Genomic DNA, 20,657 nt, shown 5'->3' on the forward strand with positions numbered 1-20,657 from the left:
TTGTATTACTTGTCGATGTAATTTAAGTCCGGTTTTTTACGTTTGCGAGCGAACACAATTATTCTGTTCACACATTACGTTGTCTTCAATACCCTAGCTAACTCTACACGACGAAACACAAATATTGATAAAAATAGGGAATTGAAATAATCTACTTTTTACATACATTTTAGAAACGTGTATGATATTACAGTTTTATTACACGTATCTAAATTCAGCCTGTCAATGTATTTGACAGACGGGTAGTCGAAAACAAATTGCTGGCAACACTCGGAGCAGACACCATTATAAGTCTATGGAGATGTATGAAGATGTGTGAGGGGTGGAGCGATGACAAAACAACGAAGTTGTGAATTTATGATAATTTTAATTAAACTTTATAATTGAATTACTGAAGTTGTCAGCAGGAAATCAAAAGGAATCATGATCAAATCTGGTATGGTTCGACTTGGGAAGTTCACCAACCTTACAGATGATGACAGGCAATAGTACCGCTTTCAAGTAGGCTTGTTTTTATGGTAAGTTGGATAGCCAGAACTGCCGGGATGAGCTGTGTTGAAAGAGGTGGTAGGGTCGACAACGTGCTTCTGACGACCTTGACGTTGCAGGCTACCGTAGGCTACGGTGAACACTTACCACCACACGGACCATATGTTTTTTACCATTGCCAAACTTCTAATACAAAAGCAATGACTATCATTGTCAATTAGGGAGTTCTAATTTAGACTGGTTATTTCAACGTTGTTTGATTTTTTTTAATGGTTTTGTTTTTAGGAGAGACGTCTTGATAAAACCTTCGTAAGTTGTTTTTTTTTTTACATAATTAGCTTGGCAAAAAAGCGTACGGTTCACCTGATGGTCAGCGATTATCGTAGCTTATAAATGTCTACAACACCAGAAGCACCACAAGGGCTTTGCTTGCCCTATTCCCAGTTCCCCCCGGTAGCTCTGGTCACCTTACTCACCTACAGGAACACAACACTGTTTGGGAATGCAGAGGAACAAGGTGTTGAGTCCCTCGTCCGCCATCGCAAAGGGAGGATCCTCCGACCAGACGGAGGTTGAGTCTGGTGGGCTACTGCGCCCTAACGGTTGTTGTCGGGATCTTGTATATATACTTATTTACTTTGAAAACTCTGATAGCGCGATGTAGCATACGTCAGTTTTTCTCTAATTACGTAGTTTGTAGTCGTTCGTATTTCGCGCGATAGATGTCGCCACATCACTCCCCTCCGAGACCGGAGGTCGATAGTAGGTTAAGTCGTCCATTCATCTTGTGATGCTTGCCGGGCCAGTGGAGTGTTCCAGTGAGTCGGAACCAGATGCCGCATAGTTCACGGTGAGTCGGAACTGTCTGCGGTGATGCTGCATATGCTCCAGTGAGTCGGAGTTGTGCAGTGCTGCGTAGTGGCTGGCTGCTGCGTCGACCAGGAGAGAAGTGCGTCTCTGCTTGCTGACCGGCCGAAGTGCAGTGTCTATGCCAAAGTCGCTGAGAAGGCTGTAGGCGATGACCAGGAATGCGCGTCCGCTGCATGCTGGTAGTCAGGATACCCGTAGTAGCCGTAAATACTGGCTGGCTGAAGCCGTAGATGCTGGATGCTACTCGCTGCTCGAAAGCTTGAGGAAGTGATGATGACGATGAAGGTTGCGCCGATGTTCATGCTCGATGCTGTGATTGGCGATGCGTGTGAACAAGGTGTTGAGTCCCTCGTCCGCCATCGCAAAGGGAGGATCCTCCGACCAGACGGAGGTTGAGTCTGGCGGGCTACTGCGCCCCAACGGTTGTTGTCGGGATCTTATATATATACTTATTTACTTTGAAAACTCTGATAGCGCGATGTAGCATACGTCAGTTTTTCTCTAATTACGTAGTTTGTAGTCGTTCGTATTTCGCGCGATAGATGTCGCCACAACTGTTTAAAAACAGTATTATTTAGCTGTGATCTCCTGTAAGGTTGAGGTACTCCCCAGGCAGGCTGCTTCATATTTTGAGCAGGAAACACATTAGTTTTTGATCTGATGTTCTTGAGTTTCTTTCCTGTACTCTTGATGGAGGACAATTAATCAATGCTCAGTAAAACGTGGCAGATTAACATAGAACCCTTTCTCATATGGAGACATTCTTTCTATTCTTCTGATTCTGTTAAATTTGTCTCAAAATTTTCAAAGCAACTCATTCTCATTCCTCATAAAAATAAAGATATCAATTTTCTGTTAACGCTACCGAGAATTACCCCGTTAAGCTCACCAAGGATCTCACCCTTGTTACATTGTTAGCACATAGCGATACTTATAAAATGAACTCTACTACGATCATAATAAGAGATATAGCGATTTGCGATTCACTCAAAACGTAATGTCTATACTGCAAGTAATAATAGACCTTGAACTATTATAATAAGTACTATAATCACGTAACAATTTTAGAGTATATTGTCAGTCCTTAACTCTGTGTTTTTAAGGCTCAAATGTTAATACTTTGATCCAAAAACTTGACTTCGATAATCCTTAGTGCTCTGTGATAAAGTTCAAATTTGCCTGAGAGGGTTTGTTTTCTCAACTAGTGGTAAAGTAAGGGTGTTTCATTGTTATTATAGTTAACTCTTCCAACTATCGTCTCTTAATTGTCATTGTTCAAGGTGTAAGCGTCGGGGTGCTTTTGTTTTTAAGAGCAGAGCAGGGGTTCTGGAGAGCAGAGAGCAGATTTAATAAATTAAGCGAGTAATGCTGATTTTTGAAGTACAACTTTATGAACGCTTGACTTGGGAAGTAAGGTGGTGAAAGGGTGACGAGGGCGTTACGAAAAGCGTGATCGGGTAAGGCGAACGAAATTTGAGAGGGAGATATAAGTTAGTTGCTAAGAAGTATTATTTTTTTAGTCTAAAGCACACTCGTTTTTTATTTTACCATAATTATTGTAAGGAAAGAGAGAGGGTAACGTTTTGTAAATTGCTGTTGAAGCTAAAGAATTTTTTCTTCAGTCGTGTGGTCTAAAGCACAATCGGATTTATTTTCAAAACTTGCTAAATTGAATAACCTACTGGTGCTTCAATTATTTTTCTAAACTTCCTAATCAAACTTCTTATGATTTGATTAAAAAAATCTTGTTCAAAGTGTGAAGTGTTATTTTACATACTTCTTATTATTATTTCATCATTTTGATTAATTTAACATTAAACGTATATTCTAATACGAGTATATTAATTCTAAAATATTCTTGTTAATAATATCCATTTAAAGTGTTTGCCAATCTTAAATTTTTACTGGTGCTCTCATTTTTTTCCGTTGTATCTAATCATAGTTTCCACTCATCAGTTTTTTATACATTTTAATTAAAGAGATGAGGCGTTTATTTATGTATTTATGACGTGACAACGTGACAGAAAAGGGATAATTTACTGTCCTGTTACGCTCATTGTCCGGTAACGCTCATTGTACTCTTGCGCCGCATCTATCTCTCTTCCACTCAACCTCTCTTCCACTCGATTGGCCTATGCCTCCGAGGAGATGTTTTGTTATGACGTTGTCACGTTAAACTATCGTCCGTAAACCGTAACTTGCGTGATATTATTTAACACTTAACATATAAACTTTGCTGTGTGGCTACGGCACTAAAGAATTTAGCCACCCCCTCTCTTCCCGTAGGTGTCGTAAGAGGCGACTAAGGGATAACAAGATACCACAACCACCTTGGAACTTGAGAAGCCGACCGATGCCGATGGCGGGATAACTATCCAACTGCTGGCTTTGAAATACACAGGCCGAAGACGGGCAGCAGCGTCTTCGGTGCGACAAAGCCAGTACTGCGGTCACCAACCCGCCTGCCCAGCGTGGTGACTATGGGCAAAACACATGAGTTCACGTTATTTTTGGCGTGAACTTGTGGAGGCCTGTGTCCAGCAGTGGACTGTATAGGCTGTAATGATTGATGATTGTAATGATATAAACTTTCAGTTCGTTGAAGTGTAAACAATTTGAAACTATCTTAACTAGCATTATATAAAATTTATTGATAACCTACTCATCCGTGTGAAATAAACGGTGGACACGGGAACGACACGACGACCCTTCCGTTCCCAAGCACTCGCCTTATCTTAATGACCGTTGGGACGTTTCAGCTGCATTTGCTATCTTATTTTCTTTATAAATATATTTAAGTGTTATTAATATCTGTGTAATATTTTGATTAGGGCCTAATGGTGACCCATCTGGTGTAGTTCTTCTGGTCTTCTATCCATTAAAGTTTGCTATCGTGGGTTCTATTCTCGTTGAAAAATTATATTTGTGTTTATATAATTATTATGGGTTGGACCCTAACTCAGAATTTATTTTTGTATGGTTATACCTCATTTATTTTTCGTCTGACTTCGATTTCCTTAAGGGTTCTTGCGTTGGGGTTGTTGAGAAATCATGTCATGTCACGTCATGTCATAAGTCATCACTGGAGACAAGAAGGTGGTTATTTTTTGGCCAGAGAATTTTCAATCTGATACAATTTAGAAATATTAGCATTTTTGCTACCATTAATATAACAACATAGACCGCAAATTTAACTGTCCTTCTTCACTGCGAAGTCAGTTAAAATTATTTTTAATACAATCTTTCACAAAAAATTAAAAAAAGACTAACTTGAAAAACAAGTGTTTCACAAAGTCACATTTCTTTAAATCGGGTATGGCTTGTAAAGATGGCGTACTATGTTTTTTATACTTTTCTTCAGTATGGATGTCAAATGAAAGGATTTGCTGAGAATACCAGACCGAGAAACCTGTCAAGCGATTATTAAAAAAGAAAACATCAGTAAAAAGCAGCAAGTTCGGGCAAGTCGGTATAACGAATGGTACATATACATACCTACAGATAGAAAATATGAAAAATAGCATTCACTTCGCTTCAGCCTGTAATATCCCACAGCTGGGCATAGGCATCTTTCCCCGTTTAGGAGAAGGATCACGCTGCTTCAATGCGGGTTGGTGGAAAAATAGAAATAGAATAAATAAAAAATTAAAAAAAAAAAACCTTTAATTTATTAAATTTCAAAGCTGTCTTTTGCACAAAATTAATCTTTAAATCTGTTTTTAAGACAGTTCAATCCTTTACTGTATTAAAGATATTTTTATTTAATTTTTGGAGTTTTAAACTATTATTGATATTGAAATCGAAACCCATTTTTTATTTATCTTCATTCGTTTAGTCAAAAGCACACTCGTTTTTTTTTTTAATTGTAAAAATAATAACTTGTAAGTGACAATAAGGCTACACGACTCCTGTCCTGATGTAAAGAAACTTCTAGACCCTTATCCGTATATGTTATTTGTGACCTTTGAATTAATTATATTCTATGCAAATATTCTATTAATATTTACACCATAAAGCATAAAGCTGTCAAACCTTATTTTTTAACACTATCTATTGTAAACTTTTGCTCTTTTCAAAGTTTTAAGTCAGTTTTGTCGACGTTCCGTGTCCGTTCATATTTTCGATTGAATTTCAAAATGAATGGCGCTGTAATTGAAGGCTACAAACGTTTCAACTCGATACTGGAATCAAATGAATGTTCTACAGAATTCCAGATCGATTTCGACCTTTACTGCTTTGAATTATTCAAGATGAAATTATGACCTGCTATATTTTGTTTTATGCTTAATTTTTTTTATTACTTAGTAATTTTTGGACTGTTTATATAAAAATAACGTATTGTTAGTTAAGTGGTAGTTTGTGGTATCAAAATATTCTAAAAAATAACTAACAACCGCCAATTTTTATCATAAATTAAAAATATCCAATTTAATTGTTTTTTTTTTGTTTTTGTCTGTATTTACTGTATGGTAAGAAAGTGTTTTTTAATTATTATTATCATTATTATAAGTTATTTATTTTATTTTCAGGTAAGTACAGGAATTGTATTACGAATGAAATAAATTCAAGATTTACAAAGAGGTAAGCTGGAAAAAATTAATTTGATATAATTTATCATTAAATTTAACCCTTTCAAGAGGAGTTTTGATTGGCTTAGATATATTTTTAGAGTAATTTAAAATATATGTTATTATTATAAACACGACGTAGGTTTGGCATAATTCGCTGCAAAAAAAAACAAATTTGACTTCAATCTTCAATCAAAATTGACGGCAATCATACGTAGATGGTCGGTCCAGCGCCGGGTCGGAGGACGTCCCACACTGCGTTTGCCATGCGGTCCCCACACGACATCTCCATGACACGTCCGCTCCATCGCCCATCGGTCCTGCGACACCAATGACCCGATTAGATCAGTCACCCTTTTATTATTATAGTAAAAAATAGTAAAAGTATAATTTATATGTACATGGTATATAATGCAATGAATAGTTAGTGTAAATACTTCGTTCCTAACAAATGAATACGCTTTAGGTACATAATGGCAATAAATTACTAACTGTTTTGTAAAATTGTGTTTTATCTGTTCCCGAGTTATTTGTCAAGGCTTGTTAATTATTTTAAAATTACTAGAATTAAATACGTAAATGTAAACCGAAGTTGCTTTTCGATATGTTACTCGTATGTAGAAAAGGATCTAACAGATAACAGTTTATATATAGTTGCGCTTGTGCGGGTTCGACCCCACTCATGACAAATACTTGCATATGCCATACAAATGTTTGTAGTGGTCTGGGCGTATGTGCTTGTGTATTGTGTGGGTTTCGGACCCCCGACAAGAGAAAATCGAATTGGGGTCGTTTTCTTTGTTTTTTTTTTTATGTCACTAGGTCGGCAAACAAGCTTACGGCTCACCTGATGGTAAGCGATTACCGTAGCTTATAGACACCTGCAACACCAGAAGCATCGCTAGCGCGTTGCCGACCCAATCCCCAATCCCCCCAAGAGCTCTGGTCACCTTACTTACCAACAGGAACACAATACTGCTTGAAAACAGTATTATTTTGCTGTGATCTTCTGTAAGGTCGAGGTCGTTGACAATAAAACGCTTATATATAAACTATCTCCCTGCCAAATTTTAAGCTTGTAGCATAAATGAAGGACTTTCATACAAACTTGTGAGAGCCCTTAGACCCCTTTACGCTTCGGCCTTTAATATCCCACTGCTGGGCCTCTTTCCCTATTCTTAGCGGATCCCGTTCTTAGCGGACGTCTACTAACTATGAACTACCTCCTCTTTATGCATCCAGCGGTTTTTGAGATTTCGTGATACTGTGTGGTACTGTGTGGCTACGGTACTGTACTGTGTGGCTACGGTACTGCACTGTGTGGCTACGGTACTGTACTGTGTGGCTACGGTACTAAAGAATATAGCCACCCCCTCTCTTCCCGTGGGTGTCGTAAGAGGCGAGTAAGGGATAACATAGTTCCGCTACCACCTTGGAACTTGAAAAGCCGACCGATAGCGGGATAACCATCCAACTGCTGGCTTTGAAATATACAGGCCGAAGACGGGCAGCAGCGTCTTCGGTGCCTCAAAGCCAGCCCTGCGGTCACCAACCCGCCTGCCCAGCGTGGTGACTATGGGCAAAACACATGAGTTCACGCTATTTTTGGCGTAAACTTGTGGAGGCCTATGTCTGGCCTATACTGTAAAGGCTGTAATGATGATTATTTATTTTTTCCTTGTCAGGATCAAAGTACACTTCTTCGCGACCTATGATCCTATGCTTTGATCCTGCTGATAAATCTATCACTAACTTAGTGAGAGATAAAGCTTGTCAACGACCTGTGAAACAGATCCATGATGTAATATTTTAAAGAATATTTACCTTCCATATTACACAGACTTTATGATCTGAATTAGAATTACTTATTGTTATATAATAAAGAGAAATAAATAAAATATGAAAGGTTTTCGTATATATCATTGCGTAAATTGTGTGAAAAAAATTGATTTAAACTATATTGATCATTAATAAATACAACGTAGGTGGACGAAAAAATAGTCAAGTAAATACTCATTACGAGAAATTACTCAAAAAATGCTCATTAGACCCAGACCTACCTACCTAATTACCTACTATCTAACCTACCTTAGACCAAAGTTAAATAGTACCACACGAAAACCACTAACTTTCGATAAAAAAAGAATCATCAAAATCTGTTATTCTAATAAAAAGTTATGAGGCAACCCAAAAACAAAAAATAAATAAATATCCTTCGAATTGAGCACCTTTTTTTTTGAAGTCGGTTGAAAAGGTTTTGTGACGATTACCAGGAGACCTTAATCGTCCTTGAAGGATACGGGTAACATTATGGTATAACAGTTTGCCGCTACAACAGTCATTATTGTCAGGTCCGACTGCGAATGACAGGCTTACAATAAGCTCCAAAACGGCCTATTTTATCATAAAACGTTTACCTTACTTTTTATTATCATATTAAATTATGATTACTGAAATTAATTTAGTAAATTGGTGTGATACTAACATTAATTTTATTATAGTACCTTTTTACATATATTTTTTTTTATAATTGTAACTTAAAATTTGTTTTTTTTTGTTATTTTTTTTCATAAATATGCGGTTAAATAATTGTGTTTGCTCGCAAACGAAAAAAAAAAACCGACTTCAATTACATCGACGAGTAATACAACGCAGATCGACGAAAAAATAGTCAAGTAACAACGCATTATCAAAGATTACTCAAAAAGTAGTTATCAGATCTCGATGAAATTTAAATGTGACTACATGATAATCATCGGCTTTCGATTAAATTAAAAATCATTAAAATCGGTACACCTAATAAAAAGTTATTGCGGATTTTCAAGAAGTTCCCTCGATTTCTCTGGGATCCCATCATCAGATCCTGGTTTCCTTATCATGGTACTAAACTAGGGATATCTTCTTTCCAACAAAAAAGAATTATCAAAATCGGTACACCCAGTAAAAAGTTATTGCGGATTTTCAAGAGTTTCCCTCGATTTCTCTAGGATCCCATCATCAGATCCTGGTTTCCTTATCATGGTACTAAACTTGGGATATCTCCTTTCCAACAAAAAAAAAAGAATTATCAAAATCGGTACATCCAGTAGAAAGTTATGCGGTATAATAACAACGTAGGTCGACGAAAAAAGCGTCAAGTAAAAACGCATTATTAGATATAGCTCGAAAAGTAGTTGTTAAATCGCAAATAAATTTAAATGGGACCAATTGGCACACACCACCTTTCGATTAAAAGAAAATTTGTCGAAATCGGTCCACCCAGTCAAAATTTCTGATGCAACATACATACATTTGGAAGTTGGTTAAAAATAATGTTGTTTATAAACACGTAGTGTAAATAATGAGAAAATGTTTTCAATATTTATTTTTTTTACTTTTTACGTCATAGTTTATTTTTTTATTTCAATTACTACGTAATCTCATATCAACTCCCGAGCGAAGCCGGGTATCATAGCTAGTATCTAATAATGCGTATATACGTGGCCATTTTTTCGTCGACCTACGTTGTATTATAGCGCATTACTTTTTACTTGGTGGACCGTTTTCAATAATTCTTTTTGAAATGAAAGCTGGTACTCGTCACATAATTCCGTTTAAATTTCATCGAGATCTGGTGATTACGTTTTGAATAATCTTTGAACGCTGTTAATGAAACATACTTTAATTTTCTCAATAACTTTATTTTATTATTTTGACTCTAAATTAATGCACACAATTTTTTATATGTTAACGCAATGGCCGTCCAAGAGAGAAGAGAGAAAGGAAAATTGCCATACACAAAACTTTAATATTAAAGATAAATTATTGCCATTATTACACCTTTTTTGAGACTTATTTAATTAACTAATTTTATTATCTATGATGCACTATTTTTCACTATAATTCTACAATAATTTTACAATTTATGTTCATGTACTGAACATAGTTGGCGGGGCAAGCTTGACAAAAAACAAAACTATACTAGTATGAGAATATAAATTGTGTAAAATGTGTATGTATGAGAAATTAAACATAGTCTTACATCTTAAACCTAATGCAACTTTAAATTAAAACTAAATTATTTTAACAATATTATACCATTCCAAAGATATAAGAAACTTTGGCCTATAAATAATCTACTAGTTAACTAAAGGAAGCGGACATAATTTTTGATAAGAGCGAACATAGGTTCTACCATTTGCCATCTTTACTTCAGCCACTCTAACCTTATGGTCAGAGCCAGGAAATGTTTTAACAATGCGCCCCATGGGCCAATATAATGATGGCACATTAACCTGCTTCACAATGACCAAGTCACCCTCTTTTAAATTATCATAATTATATTTCCACTTGGGTCTATTTTGTAGTTGAGTTAAATAGTCATTGCTCCACAATTTCCAAAATTCTTGTTTAATTTTAGTACAAATTTGCCAAAACTTAAGTCTATTTATATTAATATCTGAAAGGTTCGGTTCTGGTATACTAGTGAGAGGAGCCCCAATTAGGAAATGTCCCGGAGTCAAATATGTTAAGTCAGATATATCGCTACTCATAGGGAGCAAGGGCCTAGAGTTTAATATGGCTTCTATTTGAGTAATAATAGTATAAAGCTCTTCAAAGGTTAAACAGGCAAAACCCACAACCCTTTTTAAATGATACTTTACGCTTTTTACCCCAGCTTCCCATAAACCACCAAACTCTGGGGCATAACTAGGTATGAACTTAAAATTAATTAATTTATCAGAGCAAAAATGATGTACAGAGTCCATATTATGTTTAGACGCTAAAAGATTATACAGTTCAGTTAAATAATTGGAAGCACCCTTAAATGTCTTTGCATTATCACAATAAATTCTATTAGGTACACCTCGTCTAGATATAAATCTTCGAAGACATGCTAAAAAGGTTTCAGTGGTAAGGTCACTGATTAATTCTAAGTGTATTGCTTTAGTAGAAAAGCAAACAAATAAGGCAATATATGCTTTTGTAATTAATGGTTTACGAATTCTAGCTATTTTCATTTCAAATGGACCACAAAAGTCAACACCGGTTACCTCAAAAGGTCGAGCGGGAGTAGTTCTCTCTGCAGGTAATGAACCCATAAGCTGTTTAGCAGTTGCGGCCTTGATTTGGAAGCATCCAATACACCTATGGAGTACCTTTTTGACTTCGCGAATACCACCTACTATCCAATATGCCTGCGATAATGAACTGAGAACTAACTTAGCTCCAGCATGTAATAGTCTTAAATGTTCAGAATTTATAAGAGTATGTGTAACATGGTCTGACTTGGGTAAAACTATTGGATGCTTTTTATCATATGAAATGTTTGGTGTATTATCTAAACGTCCTCCTACTCTTATTAATTGTTGATGATCAAGAAAAATGTGTAAGCTACTTAAGTTTGATTTTACAGGTTTATTTAATGTAAGTGATTTTATTTCATTATGAAAATGTATTTCCTGTATATGTCGAAAAATCATAACTTGAGAAGTGCATAATTCTTTAGGTGTTATTGCACCACATAATTTATTTTTAGGATTCTGTGTGTTGTTTTTAAATCTTAAAATAAGTGCAATAATTCCTCTTAACTTATAAAAATTTGAATATCTATAGAATATATCCTCACTTAAATCGAACTGTCCTACATTACAAAATTTTTTAACTGATTTATCACTATTTATAAGGGTATCACACGGCATACTATCCGTCACTACACAAGATTTATAATCATACATAATATGTTCATAGTATTTATCAGACAAGTACTGTGGTCCATGAAACCACATGTAGCTCTCCTCCAATTTATGTGGAGCAGTTCCCCGCGACAACAAATCTGCAGGGTTGTCTTTACCTTTGACATAGGTCCAGGTAAAATCTTTAGTTAAATCTGTAATTTCTCTTACTCTTCTTGAAACATAAGTATTTTTCTTTATGTTCTTGTTACCTAACCAAGCTAAAACTATCTGTGAATCTGAATGCAAAATCGTTCTTAAAGGAAAACGCGCCTTAAGTGTATTATTTACTTTGTGTGTTAATTGAGAGAGAAGAAGAGCACTATTTAGTTCTAAATTTGGAATTGTGAGTGTTTTCTTTAAAGGTGCTACTCGAGACTTAGAACACAGTAAGGCTACACTAACTCTACCATCTCTATGAAAAACTCTTAAATAGAGACAGCATGCTATTGCATCAAATGAAGCATCACAGTAACCGAGCAGCTCTACATTATTAGTATCACCAAAAACAATACCACGCTGAGTATTGATGGGATTCATCTTCTCTAAACTTTCACCAAATTTATACCACTTATCTAGCAGGCTTGAGGGTATAGCCTCATCCCAATTTATTTTTAAACTCCATAAACTTTGCATAAACAATTTAGCTGTAACTATTATAGGGCCAATAAGTCCCAAAGGATCATATATTTTACCTATAAAACTTAAAATTTCCCTTTTAGTTTTAAGTAACTTTAAATCTTGCGCTGGACATGAAAATACGAAGGAATCGGTAAGTATATTATATTTTAATCCTAAAGTTTTAATCATGTTGTCTTTATTAATATTAATATGCTCAAAATACCTCCTATTTGATGGTATATCTTCTAAAATTTGTGTATTATTTGAACACCATTTATGTAGTGTAAAACTGCCAAGGCTTAATAATTGTATAAGCTCTTGTTTCAGATTCCGAAGCTGATCTATGTTGTCAGCGCCACATATTATATCATCTACATAAGTATTTCTAATTATAGCATCTGCAGCTAGTGGAAACCTGTCTTTATAGATATAAGCAAGCTCCAACAAACACCTTGTAGCTAAGTATGTAGATGATTTCAAACCATAGGTAACTGTTTGCAACTGTAAACAAATTATAGGTTTCTGTGGATTATCTCGCCACAAAATATTTTGCAGAGGCGTGTGAATAGAATTAATGAAAATTTGCCTAAACATTTTTTCAATATCACACATCAATGTATAGCGATAAGTTCTAAATAATACTAGTATATCAAATAACTCACTTTGAACTATTGGTCCATTTAACATGACATTATTAAGTGATATTTTACATTGTGATTTCAGACTCCCATTGAACACAACCCGCAATTTGGTTGTCTTGCTATGCTCATTGTGCACTGCATGATGAGCCAGAAAATAAACAGGGTCACTATAAACATCATAATCATTTATATCTACTATTTTAGCATGTCCCAAAGATATGTACTCGTCAATAAAACATTTATATTGGTTAAAATATCTAGGATGAGCTTGAAACATCTTTTCTAATGAATAAAATCTCTGAAGTGCAGCTGTAAATGTATCTCCAATATGCAACATATTTAACGAAGTCTTTAGCGGTAAATCTACATAAAATCTGCAATTCTTTAAACTCATAGTATCTTTGAAGATACGTTCAGCTTTCTGAAATTCACAATTTACTTTATTAGTCACCTCAGGAACTTTTTCAGACAACCAAAACTTTTCCATTATGTCACTCAACTTATCTTCATTTTCTACCGCATGGTTAATAACTAAAGTAGTATCATTTTTTATATTATTACATGGCATTGAGCCACCCACTATGTACCCGAATAGAGTATTCTGTAACACCAATCCATTATTTAAATAAATGTGACCATGTAATAAGGTCTTAAAGTACAAATCTGCGCCGAGTAATAAAGAAATTTCAGAAGGGACATTAAAATTGACATCAGCTAACGTAACACTCTTGGGTATCTCCAAGCTACTTAAATCAAAATAATTTTGAGGCAATTTTGTGGTTATGGAATCCACTACATGACATTTTACCTGAAATTGAGTATTTTCAATTAGTGAGCTCAATGTGACATTTACAATTTGACTGACCTGATTATTATTGTTGCCTACACCTATGATATTACATGTTTGAGAAATAGGACTTAAGTATAACTGTTCAACAAGAGACCTTTTTATAATTGAAGCTTGACTGCCACTATCTAGTAGGGCCTTTACATAAAATTCTTGTCCATACTTATCAAATATCTTTACCTGTATAGTAGGTAACAAAACAGAAGTTACATTATTGAATAACAGTCTGTTAGAGTGCAAAGTTACAATATCTTTTTTCTCTTCATGTAAGAGTGAATTGTGTGCATGTTTACAAGTTTTACATTTAAAATTAAACTTACATTTGTCGCTGTGCTCACGTAGACATATTTTACAAAGTTTATTTAAATTGACAAAATTGAGTCGCTCATTTATGGTACTCATTTTAAATTTAGGACATAAAAATATAGGATGATCCATACTGTTACAAAATAAACAAGCTTTTTTGATAACGGTGTTTATTGCCTTAGGACTCTGTTTAAAACGAGGACCTTCATAGCAAGGTGCACCCTTTAATGTGGGGCTATCCTCAAGCGCCATAGCACGCTTTTCCAAAAAAGTCAGAAATCCATCAATAGTAGGCATTTGATCAAAGTCCACCTTATCCAGATGATAAGCCCTATTGGTGTATGAATCTAATTTGCGACTTAATATTGATATTAACAACATATCCCAACTATCGGTGGGCATATTTAAATTTTTAAGTGCATACAATTGTTGTCTTATATCAGATACGAATGACCGAATAATAGCTGCAGTTCCTCTTTGCATTTGAGGTAAATCTAGCAAAATGTTTATATGATTAGACACTAAACGTGGTCTGTTGTCATAACGCTTGTTTAACAATTCTAAGGCAATTGGATATGATTCATTTTCAATCGGTAAGTTAATAATTAAAGAAAGAGCATCATCAGTAACATATTTTCTTAAATAAAATAATTTTTGAACATTGGAAAGAGATTGATTTTTATCTATTACTGCCAAAAATAAGTCCATGAAAGATTTAAATTTTGTAAAGTCTTTTCCATCAAAACTACATATATCAATATTTGGTAATTTAGAATTAGAAATGCTAACACTAGCTAAACTCTCACCGTTTCTTAATAAACCTAGGGTTTCATTTAATTTTGACAAAATTTGAAAATACTTTTCCTCAACATCTGATATGTTTTCACCGTCTTTCTCATCAATTGACAATATATCTAAGGATACTTCTTCGTATTGTTTCAATGTACTTACAAGCTTCTCCTTTCTTGCCTGCAACATGTCCTTGCTTGCAGCAGCTAGCGCAACCGGGTCTTTTATAAAAGACTCGATCCTTGTAATTATTGCTTTAAGTTGTCGCCTTTTTATCCTAAGACGTTTAATTTCCGTCTCCATTTTATAATGTTTACGTGAAAAATATTCCAATTGCGAAATAAACTTATAAAAGATTTAAAACACGACAATGTATTGTCCGAAGCTATAGGATGACAGCCGGGAGGTGTCAAGTGCAAGTGACAGATGATTGTCACCACAGAACACTATTGTCACACTTGACTGACGTTTCGTGCTGAAGTTAGCGTCTCGCTGTTCTTTGATGCGGCGAACGAAATGCAAATGGCTGCTCTATTTATGCGTTGATCGTGACGTCACACTCCCAACCAACTTCACACCAATTGAAAAAACTCCAACGAAGAAAGTATGAAATTCGTCCACAAATATAGATTTGGGAACTTACGTAGGCTTCCAGCAACTTCTTGGGCACCATGCATAGGATGAATGCTCCACGAACTTGTGTTTTCACCATAGGTATCCGCCACCGACACTATGTGCTTTCATAGCAAGCACGCCGGGTAATATTACGACGAATCACTGATTTTATTCAATTAACAATCGAAGGACCACTAAAGTATGTTAATGAAACATACTTTAATTTTCTCAATAACTTTATTTTATTATTTTGACTCTAAATTAATGCACACAATTTTTTATATGTTAACGCAATGGCCGTCCAAGAGAGAAGAGAGAAAGGAAAATTGCCATACACAAAACTTTAATATTAAAGATAAATTATTGCCATTATTACACCTTTTTTGAGACTTATTTAATTAACTAATTTTATTATCTATGATGCACTATTTTTCACTATAATTCTACAATAATTTTACAATTTATGTTCATGTACTGAACAAACGCGTAATTACTTGACTATTTTTTCGTGTACTTACGTTATACAATTATTAAGGTAACGAAAAAATTTAAGCATCGCTAAAATACGAATATTTATTTACCATTAAAAATCAATTAAAATCAAAAATAACTTCATTCAAATAGGCTTTAAAAGTGTCTTCGAATTGTCATCTTAAGAATTAAAAATTTCATTATCATAAAAAATGAAGCTACCACCGATTCGGAATGTAAATTCTGCAGAAAAGAACCGGCAAGAAACTCCGCAGTTACTTTTTTGAATAATAATATATATAATAAATGTTATATATAAAATTCTCGTATCACAATGCTACTTAAAATACTCCTCCGAAACGGCTGGACCGATTTTTTTGAAATTTTGTGTGTATATCGGGTAGGCCTGAGAATCGGCCAATATCTAATTTTCGTTCCCCTAAATGATAAGGGGGGGAGATTGAGGGGGTTAATAAAATATATGGCAAAACAACGTTTGCGGGGTCAGCTAGTATATAGAAAAATTTAATAATACTCTATACCATCGGCTGATCTGACAACATAAATATCAACAGGTCTCAGAACTGTCAGATACGTCTACATTCCAATCAATTTGAGCAGACACGTCTTCATTAGTGAGCTTCAAGCCATTTGGGATTCACGGACCGACTCAGGTTCAGAATCGATTCCATTTACGCCATATCTTGTGATTCGATTTGAGTAGATTCATTCGTGAAAATTGTTACAGTAAACATATTTAATTCATTGTAGGGTTTCCTGCTTGTGTATATAGCAGCTATCTATGATGTTTATTTATTTTATCTTTATTTATTTATTTATTTATTTTATTTCCGTATTTACACAATATATTCTAGTAACAAGTAACAAAAAGGAACAATCAGTTTCTAAGTGTAATTTGAAAGTAATTACTATTATGATATCTACTTCTCCTAGCTAGGTAGCTGAGCTATCTGTATTAAGGAGAAACAGTTACAGTACTCCTCCGAAACTTTTTATTAAATTTTTTGTGCATAGGTAGGTATGAGAATCGGCCAACATCTATTTTTCATATCCCTAAGTTATAAGGGGATTAAGAGGTTTAGTAACATATATGGCAAAACAACGTTTGCGGGATCAGCTTGTATATGTATAATGAAAGACGCATCTGAACTTCAGAGAAGACTTAGGGCCTGATTCACCAGTTGTCGATAACGCTATTTGACAGATTACGATATCCATCAAATTAAAGTTTTTGATGAATTATTTATTTTACCATCGAATTTCACCGTATCTATAAGATGTTTTTATTCCCAAATATGAATCGAAGACGTAGTTTACTAATTGAAGAGAAGGGGAGGGGAATTAGGAAAACTTTTGCACCTGGCCTTCTGGCCTGAACAATAAAAATGCAGTTTTAGACATACGAAACGCATTGGCTATGAGAGAAAGAGAGAAAGAAAATGTGTGCTTGCACCTCTCTTTCTTGCTCCGTTCACCCCGATCACAATTTTCATAACACCCCGTCACGAATTCGCCAGTTTACTTCCTAAGTCAAGCGTACCTAAAGAAGTTTTCCTTCAAAAAATATGGCTGCACGCGCTTGGATACCTAGTAAAAGGTTTTAATAAAAGCCACACATTCAACGAGGCAGGTTTGAATTTTATTTCAGGGGTCTGGAAATGCACCAAAGAAACAATCAAAAACCCCTAGACCCTGAAAAAAATCTCTACGTCCTATACAAATATCCTTCATGTATGGAGATAAAATCCTCGATCCTTAACTAAACAAAAGAGGTTTTATGAATTTATAAATCATTTTTTTTCCTCTGACTGTAGTACCAATTTGACAGCATTTTACTGAAATTGAATAAAAATGCAACGTCGGCGGACTTTAAATGCAATATTCCATTGAGATTCGAAGTGGATCTGAAGCGGCTGATAAGGGACGGAAGCTGTGCCGCCGCTTCAAGAACCAAGATTATTAGTTACGAGCTTTCAAAGTAACTACACTCTGTTCTATAGTGGATGAAGTTGTAACTTCGGATGTATTTCTCTTAATAACATATATGGCAAAACAACGTTTGCGAGGTCAGCTTGAATTCGTCTGAATTTGTTAAATCTTGCTTTAAATATTTAGAATTATGTTAATGTGTATACTCGTATTATAAGATAAATTGTTATTTCTTTAATGTATTTGTTGTAGTGTTATTAATTTATGCTTGTTTATTGTACGCCTTGGTTGTATACTGTAAATGCAATAAATGTAAACTGTAATAAATAAATAAATAAATAAATAAATTTCAAAGGTTGTAGATTTAGGAATACTAGTCGATTAGTGGTCGAAATTCGACCATAATTAAAAATTAAAAGTAAAAAAAAAACAAAAAAAATGTAAATAAAGAACCTTTTAAAAAAAAATCATTTGATAATCAACAAAACAGTACCTACACAGTATAGAATGCGTGTGTGTGTCAAATATATGGTGTGTAATGTTTTTTTATTGATTTAATATATTTTTATTCACAATTTTAAAAAAAAGTCATTCTGCACTCCTTTCTATATAAGCTATAATTGTACGAAATTTCATACTCCTCCGTCCGCGCAGTTTTCGTAAAAATGGGTATAAAGTTTTTGCTTCACGTATTAATATATAGATGTGTGTGTTTTTATATATAGATACATATAACTAGGTCGGTAAACAAGCGTACGGCTCGATTGATAGTAAGCGATTACCGGAGCTTATAGTCACCTACAACACAAGGAGCATCGCAATCGCGTTGTCGACCCTACTCTTCTCCCAGGAGCTCTGGTCACCTCACTAACCAACAGGAACACAGCACTGCTTGAAAACAGTATTATTTACCTGCGATCTTCTGTAAGAACCTTCAACATTCTCAAAGTATATATAATTTGAAAAATAACTTATATTACCTTAAAATTGTTTTATCCCCTGATCCGTACCGACACTAAATTGAATGAATTAATTTATCAATTTGTATAAAATTGGAAAACGAAATGACATTAAAATGTAAAACGGGAACGGATAACGGAACAACAATTTCAAAAGTTTTCGTCTGAAATAGAGATGTTCAGCGACGGCGGAGTCGGCCGAGATTGTGTCGTAAATTGACACGATAGCGATCACGCAGCCTCCGCTCTGGACCTGTTGATATCATTGTATTTTGCATGTATGCTTTCATTTCAATACAATCAGATATATTTATAGTTGCTTGATATCATATTTGGTACATCAAGATTTTCATTACTATTATAAGAATATAAATAAGAAACATCAAAATTAGACATATTATAATAATTCTGAAAGATTTGGCAGATATTTCCTTATCCAATCGTACTCTATCCAAATGTTCTTCAGTCTTCAACAGCTATCATACATTTGGGGCAGTAATCACAGAAGAAATGGCAGCTTGTTTGCTTGCGGTTAATACAGAATGTCATGATTAAACAACCGCTCTGGTGTGAGTTGTGCGTGTGCCATGTACGCACCTAAACACCGGTAATTTGCGGGTTCGATTCCCGCTCGGGATGGATAATATTGTATTTGTACAAATATTTCTTTCCGGTTTGGATGTCTCTCCCTATATTTCTCCCCACCGTGCCCCGGTGAGCACGCTAAGCTGTCGGTCCTGGTTGTTATCATTTACACCTGATAGCGATTATTATAATTACTCATAGTAGGGAATGTATCCACCAACCAGAAATGGAGCAACGTGGTGGATTAGGCTCCAACCCATTTCCTAAATGGAGAAAGAGACCTATGCCCAGCAGTGGGATGTTTCAGGCTGAATCATAAATCGTTATTCAAATCTTTTTACAGGTACCTATCGTTTCTAATTTTCCATAAAATACAAACGTGATTTAAAAAACTAATCTACATTCAAAGTTGCTGATTCATCTGTGAAAACAAATTCTTTTATAATTTAATTGTTCAGCGAATGTCGCCATGAATTAAGTGGTAAGTCATAAAATGTGCGGTAATGTCGGACGATAAAAATTGTCATGAAATGAAGCTATCAGCAATAGGGGCGTCAGTGAAATGCTCTGAATTACCGAAGGTGGTCCAATTTTCAAGCGATATTAAGCGCTCCTGACGACTTTATACGAGTAGCAGGTCGACTTCGCCACTAGACAGTTACTTCTGTCATGAATTTCAATTTCATTTATTCCAATAAAATTTATAATTTTATTTATATTACGAAATAAAAAAAAAATACAGATATAAAATTACAATATTGCCGGAATCACTTAAGAAAGAAAAAGAAAAGCAGCAAGAAAGACAAGAAACTCAGCAATTTTTCGTTTCGATCACTGCCCAATTTTTTTTAATTACCCGTTTTACCAAATTTACCATTAACTGAGGTAGGGCACAGCAGGAATTTCCTGCTCAAAATATGTAGCAGCCCGACTGGGGTAGTACCTCGACCTTACAGAAGATCACAGCAAAATAATGCTGTTTTCAAGCAGTATTGTGTCCTGTTGGTGAGTAAGGTGACCAGAGTTCCTGGGGGGATTTGGGACTGGGTCGGCAACGCGCTACCTACGGTAATCGCTTACCATCAGGTGAGCCGTACGCTTGTTTGCCGACCGAGTGCCATAAAAAAAAAAAAAAAAAAAAAAAAAATATATATATATATATATATATATATATATATATATATATATATATATATATATATATATAACGCTTCTGTTCCTTCTTAGTTTTT

The 20,657-nt window shown here is 34.9% G+C and overlaps 2 protein-coding genes across 2 annotated transcripts in view; one reads left to right on the top strand and one right to left on the bottom strand.

The window, feature by feature from the left end:
• Window positions 1-6,104, top strand: part of LOC123658287 — a 53,462-nt gene extending 47,358 nt beyond the window's left edge. The window contains exon 2 of the mRNA XM_045593724.1: window positions 5,889-6,104. Within this exon, the coding sequence (XP_045449680.1) occupies window positions 5,889-5,892 (4 nt within the window). The 3' untranslated portion in view covers window positions 5,893-6,104. The remainder of the gene's footprint in view (window positions 1-5,888) is intronic.
• On the bottom strand, window positions 5,924-13,046 carry LOC123658288. Its single transcript, XM_045593725.1, has 3 exons — window positions 12,925-13,046; window positions 11,499-12,763; window positions 5,924-5,945 (listed from the first exon to the last, which is right to left on the bottom strand). The coding sequence occupies exons 2-3, from the start codon at window positions 12,449-12,451 to the stop codon at window positions 5,924-5,926; spliced, it is 975 nt and encodes a 324-aa protein (XP_045449681.1). The 5' UTR covers window positions 12,452-12,763; window positions 12,925-13,046.
• Window positions 13,047-20,657: the final 7,611 nt, after the last annotated feature.

Source organism: Melitaea cinxia, chromosome 12, assembly GCF_905220565.1.
Source record: "Melitaea cinxia chromosome 12, ilMelCinx1.1, whole genome shotgun sequence".
NCBI classification, from domain to species: Eukaryota; Metazoa; Arthropoda; class Insecta; order Lepidoptera; family Nymphalidae; genus Melitaea; species Melitaea cinxia.

Excerpts from the sequence above, each read along its gene's own strand:
- LOC123658288 (XM_045593725.1), bottom strand. The coding sequence starts at position 12,451 with ATGATTAAAACTTTAGGATTAAAATATAATATACTTACCGATTCCTTC. Across the intron at positions 5,946-11,498 it reads AGATATTCAAATTTTTATAA|CTTACCTCTTTGTAAATCTT; the intron begins GTTAAGAGGAAT and ends AATTTTTTCCAG.